The sequence below is a fragment of the Bison bison genome, unplaced genomic scaffold, assembly GCF_000754665.1.
Source record: "Bison bison bison isolate TAMUID 2011002044 unplaced genomic scaffold, Bison_UMD1.0 scf7180017864072, whole genome shotgun sequence".
Taxonomy (NCBI): Eukaryota; Metazoa; Chordata; class Mammalia; order Artiodactyla; family Bovidae; genus Bison; species Bison bison.
Genome location: NW_011494644.1, coordinates 1650703 through 1658149, shown reverse-complemented (window position 1 = coordinate 1658149; position 7447 = coordinate 1650703). Strand labels below are relative to the sequence as shown.

The following is a 7447-nucleotide window of genomic DNA, read 5'->3' as shown; positions in this document are numbered from 1 at the left end:
TCCGCCACCCCGGAGTCAGCGCACCCAAGGGTTCCCTGAAGATGAACCGTAAACCCTGTTAGAGCCCCCACCTGGCCCAGTGCTCCTGCAGCCCCACTCCACAGGTGGGGCGGGGATGGCAGTGAAGCCTGTTTAAGTCAAGGAAGATGACCTGCAGAAGGGGTTGGAATATTCAGAGCAGTGGCATCTGGCAGCTTAAACATCACCCCGGCTCCACCATCCAGATAATCATGGCATCTTCACACCCACCAGAGTGTCCTGGATGAGCTATGGAAAGACAGCCACCATCGGCAACTGAGAGTTGGTCCAAATGTTGGTTTGTGTGGAATGATTCTGTAGAAAGATTTAGCTTTTAGGGAGGTTCAATAAAGCAAGAACTAGCTGCAGAAAAAGTTCCCTCTGCCAGTTATTTAGAAGATCTCTCTTGCCCCCCAGTTTAAAGAAGCTAATGGTTTTTGTTTTTGTTTTGTTTTTTACATAACTACTTGGTAGGTCCTGGTTTCCTGGTTGTCTTTTTAAAAATCTGGACCTTTCTCTACAACTGGAACTGTAATTCATGTTCTGAGGTAGTTTCCACTGTTCAGATAAATATTAAGGTCTTTTTAAAGGGTTCCATCAAGGGTGTTTGACAGGATTGTGAAGGATTAAGTCACAGGTGTTGAGCCGCAGTCAAGAGCTGGTTAGCGAAACTTTCAGAGCAAACAGCAGTTTATCGATTAGTTCTTTCATTTTGGGGTAATTGCTAGTGCCACGTGTGGCATTGGAAAGGGAGGCCAGTTACATTTGCTATGAAGGGAGGTGCGGTCTTGAAAAGCAGGCTTGCTCAACACAGCTCCAGGCAGGCGCTGGGATGAGTGCTCATCAGCCCCTGCTGTGAGCCATGCTCAGGGCGGAGTGACAGTGCTTCAGACAGCACTGGTGAGGGCAGAAAACATGTTGAGTCTCGAAAAAGATGAAGTTCACTCTGCCTAGCAAGGTGACTCGCCAGGGCTTGCTGCTGGCTAGAGGGAGAAACCTGTTTTTGTTTGTTCATTTTTGTTTTAAAGTCTTTTTAGCAAACTCCTTTTCTTTCTGAGTTTAATGAGATAGTGAAGAGGCAGTGCCTGCTCTCAGCCAATCTCAGTGATCCTTCGTGGTTGGGACGTTTTGCTCTGATTGCCTAAGCAGCCTTTTAGCGGCCCAAAGGCCACCTTTGAGAAGCAGTTGGTTCAGCACAGGTCTTGCGATGCATTTCACTTAGAGTTCAGCATCTCTGGGCTCTGTGCTTGAAGATCAGTTATTTCTCAGTCCGTCAACAGGAGAAAGACAGCAGGGGAGGGCAAGCTAAGGGGAGATGGAGGGAGACAGCCCTTGTCAGCTGTACCCTCTTTCTTCTCTTTGAGCATAAACATCACCAGGCTGAGTGTATTTTGCAGACCGTCCATTCTGAAATCCCTCTGTCCTCCCAATTTTCTAATAGCTCTCAATTGCATCAGTCAACATGAAACTCACTTGACGTTTAGAATGGGCCATCATCTGCTGAATAGAAAATACAACCAGTTCCAGTGATACACTTTAGGTTTTTTAACTTTTTCTTTTTTTAACAGAGACTTTTAAAGGTAAAACTTGGAAGACAGAAGTAGTCACGTGAATTGGGCCATTGTTTAATTTCTGAGCTATTTGGAGGGAACTTTTAAAACTTTTTAGGGGCCCTACTTGGCCACTGTGGGGAAATCGTTGTGAATAGATGACTTATAGGGAATCCTTCTCATCAGAACTGCAGAGATTTCTTAGTCCTTTGCAACCTTGGACTACAAGAGAAACAGTTGCAAATGTTGTGCTGTCTCTTTGGGGTTGCGCTGGGGACATTTCCCCTGGATACCACAAAGTCATTCCTAGTTTTTGAGGTCAGTGTTAGGTCGTAAGGTACTGCATTTAGCAAAGGAATCAGTCTACCAACTTCCTGCAAAGATATAAACTGCACAGTGTTTTTTTTTTTTAATTACTTTTTAAATAAATTTCAAGAGTAAGTAGATCTTTATATAAATGTATATTTATAATGTTTCCATACTCAGCTACAATTCCCCTGTAGTTGGAATAGGGGAAAGCGAGGCTATTGGGGGGGTATTATAAAGCTTTAAAAGCTGAATTTTCCAAATATTTCTAGTTAAGTTGATAGGTTCCTTTTTTGAATAGCATTTTGATGTTTGAATCTAGTAACACACTTAACTGTTCTTGTAGTTTCTTTGTTTTGTTTTTTTTTTTTAGGTTAATTACCCAAAGCCTCATCCATCCTCAAGATTTTTAAATTTTATTTTTTTAATTAATGGGGCATTGTGTTTGTGAATTTTTAAACTATTAATGTTTTATTTAAATGCCATGCTGAACAATTGTTCTCTGTACATGGTAACCAAAAACTTGGAGATTTCGATCAATTTTGATCAATGTTTAGTAATCCAAAACATGTACTGTGTACAAACGAAATAATATGGCATGTTAGCCAGGTGTGATGGTTGCCCATGGCACTTAAATTAAGCTCAATTCTCTATTTTATTAGGGCTCCATCATGTCCTTGATCTGAAATATATACATTTTTGGTGTATACTTGGTACTGGAGATTCATAAATGCAAATATTCTCATTCCAGAAGGCTCAAAATTGTTCATGCTCTGAAAAAAAAGATTAACTGTCCAGCCGGTGTCTGAAGAAAATATTTTGGGGAGATGACTCAGCCTTTTTGCCGTAAGACACACTTTAGTAACTCCCACTGACCAGTCTTGGGAGCCATGTCGAAACGCTTGTGGGCTGAGAGACGGAGATTTTTTTTTTTTTGCAAAATGAAACTGAAGCTGAAAGAAGGGAAAATGTGAGCGAACGAAGAGAAATCTGAAGATTTCAGGAAGGAGGACTTAAGATGGATGTGAAAGGAAGAGCTGGGCAGAAGAATTCACTCCATGGGGTGAAATCACATGAGGGTGTGAGAGAGGTTTGGGTTAGGAAACACAATGTTTAGATATGTGCTATTTCAAACCAGGGGTCGCAAACTCAGCAGCCTGCAGAAGCAAGACAGGGAGGTAAATAGGGAGGGGTGGGGGGGTACTCTGCCCATCTTCATGGGGCACATTGCTCAGTTCTATGCAGGGAAGAGGGTAGGGTGCGGCTGGAAATAAAAAAAAGTCAGGATTGTTTTTTAAAAAGGAAGCTTTCTGATTTTTAAACAACATAATTTTAAAAAATCCAAAACACATGTGGGCCAAAAATACATTTGGATGAGCCTGGGGGCTACCAGTTTGCGATCCCTGCCTTACACAGTTAACCCCTCAAGTATGAATAAGGTTATATTTATTGTTATGGGTATGATGTTGTACTATGTGGTTGGGGGTGATATTTCAAGTCTACTTTCTCTCTCAGAACTAAGCTTTATTGTAGAAACAAATCCCCCAAATTAACACTGCCACAGGTAACACTTAACTTAAAATTCCCAGGAGGATTCTCCATCCTAGAGCCGAAAGAGTCAGACTGGATATCAGGCCCCTGGGGACCAGCTCTTGGCATTTCCTTCGTGGTGAGTTGGGCCTGAATTCCTTGGCTCTATCAGAGTCTGCAGATGAGTAATCAGGAAGGATTGTAGAATAACTTGTTTCTTCTTTATTTGTGTGTTATTCTTATTTTTAAATTAAGTTTTGTTTTTTAGTCGTTTCCTAGCCTTTGGGATGATAGTTGGTGGCAGTGAACACCAGAGAAGCATGCCAGGGCCTCCCTGCCAAGCTTCTTAGGCTTGTTACCAGCCCCACTGTTAAGAGCACTGTTCTGATCAGATGTTCCTATCTCTTCCTGACTCAATGGCTCCCACCAAAAGTGACATCCTAGCTGGAGGAATTAAACTAATAGCTTTCCAAAGTGTTTCCTTTAGCCTCAAGAAGTCAGTCACTTTTTCTATAAAATGTGGCTTTTGACCTTGATGATGATTTAATTGATCATATACATGGGGAGGAAGATTATTATTATCCCTCCCCAGTGGTGGAAAAAATAAACTTCATGGACATTTCCATTATCCCTTGGGAGGGAAAAAAGTTCAGTGTTATCATTGTGGCATTTGTTAATTTTTTTTTTAATTGCTTGTCTGTTTCCTAGACACTACTGTTAATTTTTTTTATACTTTCATAGCACATGATTCAGTGGGAATAGAGCAAGTATACGTTGGGAGAGGATGAAGATATATGTGATCATCTGTACAGAGAGAATGGACTAAAACGTGCAGCTAAATCACATGTAATCTCGTTTTTTAAGTATCAGATATTCAGGAATATTGTGAGCACCGTTTACTTTTTTTTTTAAGTGCCTTGATTCAGTCACTTGACTTTAAAACATTCCTCTTATTTTATTGTTATTTTTAGTGTGGATTTTGACCCTAAACTGTGTATTATGATGCTGTCTATCGGCTGCGGTCATAGCATATGTTTTGTTCCAATAACAGAGACCAAAGAGGTGATCAAATATGGTTCAGCTGCTACAGTTGTGTGATTAAAAGGTGCTTTAATCACACCAAATTCCCATGGTCCAAACAGTCAAGGCCAGCCATTTGTTTTCTATTTCAGGTTGAAGTAAATTTGCACTTTTAATCATATGGGTCATTGGGGACCTTGTTCTTTCATACTTTGCTTTATTAATAAAGGAACTTATAGAAACCTCTGGACTGAATATCAGATTTAGAGAGAGTTCTCATATTCCGGGAGGGTAGCGTGTGGCTATAATGGCTTGTGATTCCTTACACAGGCCACCTGCTTTCAGTGAGTGGGTGTATGGGACGCTTTTCCACATAGCAAAGCTGGGACATTGTACAGAATTGACATCGTGCACAGGTGGGGAAGGATGCCAGTTCATGGCTCTGTGGGCAGCGTGGGGTCTTGCCTTCAAGTAACTTTTTTAGCAAGAAGCTTCTGGCCCTGTCCCTCCTCTCTGCCTCCCACCTCCACCCGCCTCTACCCTCAGTTCGCCTCTCACACACCAAACACAACTCAAGTCTTGGCCTGTGGCTAATTTGTAGCTTAAGAATTTTGCCCAGAAATTTCTTAGCGCCCCCCCACCCCACCCCAGGCCCTCTCCAAATGGTAAACATTAGCTAATAAGAAAAACCACCAGGCTTTGTGAGAGATGGAATCTCAGAGGCCACTAGGACTCTTCAAAGTCTTTAGAACCAGGTGGAAGTTGGCTAGTTAAACAGTGGTTGTGTAGAACACTTGCCTAAGGGAAAGGGGTGTGTTTTGATTAGTTTTCAGCAGTTAGTTCTTGGGTGGCTCCTGTCCCCAGGGGGTGAGGACATACAGAGGTAACAGATAGGGTCTCTCTCATGAATTCACAAGACGCCGTGAGAGGCAGTCACTTAAAGAAGTCATTTCCATGCAGTGTGGTGGGTGCTAGGTGGGAGGAGGGCCTGGGTGCACAGAAGAAGTTTCAGGGAGGGCTGCTTGAACGAAGCGATTTGCAGTTGAGATCCAAAGATAGACAGGAATTCGCTGATTAAAGGGAGTTGGGCTGGAGAGCAAAGCTTCAGACAGAGGTGACGGGAGCAGTCAGTTTGGCTGGAAAGTGAGGGTGGGTGGGAGCAAGGGGGCTCCAGGGGCAAAGGATGAGGTGGGAGAGGTAGGAAGGCACCAGGGCACAGGGGCTCCAGAAGCCTGAGCTTCTCAAACTGCATTGTGCAAACCACCTGGGCATCTTGTTTGAATGTAAGTTCTTAATTCCACAGGTCTGGGTGCAACCTGAAAGCCCACTTTCCTCACAGATGATGGCTAAGCTGCTGATGCAGGCACTGCACTTTGATTGCAAGGTCGGAAACCACACTGAAAGTCTGGACTGACCCCCAAGATACTGGCAATCCACCTTAGGAAGGAATGGCAGGGTCACATTTGAGTTTGACTCACTCTGAATTGCAAGGCAGAGAATGAAGAGGGTGGCAATTCATCTGTTTTTATAAATAAAGTTTTATGGGAACACGGCCATACACATTCATGTACATACCGTCTCTGGCTGCTTCCATTCTCCATCAGCAGGGTTGAGTAATTGCAACACAGCACTGAAAAGAATCACTCTCTGGCCTCTTACAAAAAACGCTGGCTGGAAGTCATCCGATGCTGCAGCAGTCCAAGCCAGGCAGAAGGGTGGGGACAGAGACACAAGTTATTCTGAAGACAGACCAGTGTCACGTTCAGGCCAGGGCTTTATCTTCAAGAGGTCTGTCTTCAAGTCTTGCTTCTTGTTCTTCTCCTCTGTGTGTCTGCAAGTTATCCAATCCTGTCTGAACCTCAATTTCCTCATCTGTAAAATGGTATTAGTAATAGAACCTCCCTCATAGGAGTGAGTGAGATTAACTTGATTGTGTCTATAAAGGACTTGCCACATATTCAGCACCCAGTGTGGAACTAATTATTGAATGGAATTTCCCTTTAGTCTGTCTCCAACTTCTTCGTCTGCTCCCTTTGGGCTCATTCTTCCTCCCCAGCAGGGTCCACCTGGCCATATTTCTGCTCCCAGATTTTGTTCTTCCTGCTCCTGGATGCCCATGGTGTTCCCCTCTAGGGAAAGCTGTTACTCAGGTACCATGGTAGCCTGCTTATAAAAGTCGCCCCTGTTCTCCAAAGCTCCCTATCCCTCTGCCCCTGGCGAAGTGACTGCATTCTCTGCCATCCAGAAGGAAGCCTTTTCACCCACCGCTTGAAACTGGAACAGCTTTGTGACTTTAGTCAGTAGAATGTGGTAGAAGGGGCATTTTGCTAATTCCCAGCCTAGGCCTGTCTGGTTCCAGTTGTTCTCTTGGAACATGTGAACGACTGGCCTGCTGGGGAATGAGGGACCATGTGGCCCTGTCACCAGAGGTGACCGCCACCGTCAAGATGTGATGGAGGCCATTCCAGATGAGCTTTCCCTTCCCGCCCACAACCAAGCAGACAACAGAATGACTGAAGCACTTGACCAGCCGAGCCCAGCCACCAGCCCAGATCAGCAAGACTGCCCAGCTGGCCTATAGCCACCAAGCAAAACTGAACACGTTGTTTTAAGCTGCTGAGTTAGTGGTAGTTTGTAGCTTAGCAATACCTGAATGAGTTGGAAGCTAAAAAAAAAAAAAAAAAATTGGGAAAGAGGGGCTGCCAGTGGAGTAAACAGGCAGCCTTGACTTTTATGCATTTGACCTTCAGACAGCCAGACTTTGCTAGAAACCACCTTCCCACAGTGAATCCAGGTTTCCCTCATCTGCTGAAGCCCAGTGAGGGTGGGCTGAGTCGTGGCAGTGTCACCGTCTTTTGGGGGGCATGTTTACACAGTTGTTTGTGTCCCTGCATTTGCCCTCATCTCGGAAAAGCAAATGGAAGCTGGAAAATGCAAATGTTGATTCAGGTGACAACATGCTGTAGGTCTCAAAAGTAACGCAACTGACACTCACTCAGTGTCCCCTCATGATTAAGCTTCAG

General features: G+C 44.0%; 1 protein-coding gene across 1 annotated transcript in view; it reads left to right on the top strand.

Moving 5' to 3' along the window:
• Positions 1-6877, top strand: part of ITPRIPL2 (inositol 1,4,5-trisphosphate receptor interacting protein-like 2) — an 8442-nt gene extending 1565 nt beyond the window's left edge. The window contains exon 3 of the mRNA XM_010837408.1: positions 6784-6877. Within this exon, the coding sequence (XP_010835710.1) occupies positions 6784-6877 (94 nt within the window). The remainder of the gene's footprint in view (positions 1-6783) is intronic.
• The last annotated feature ends 570 nt before the right edge of the window (positions 6878-7447 follow it).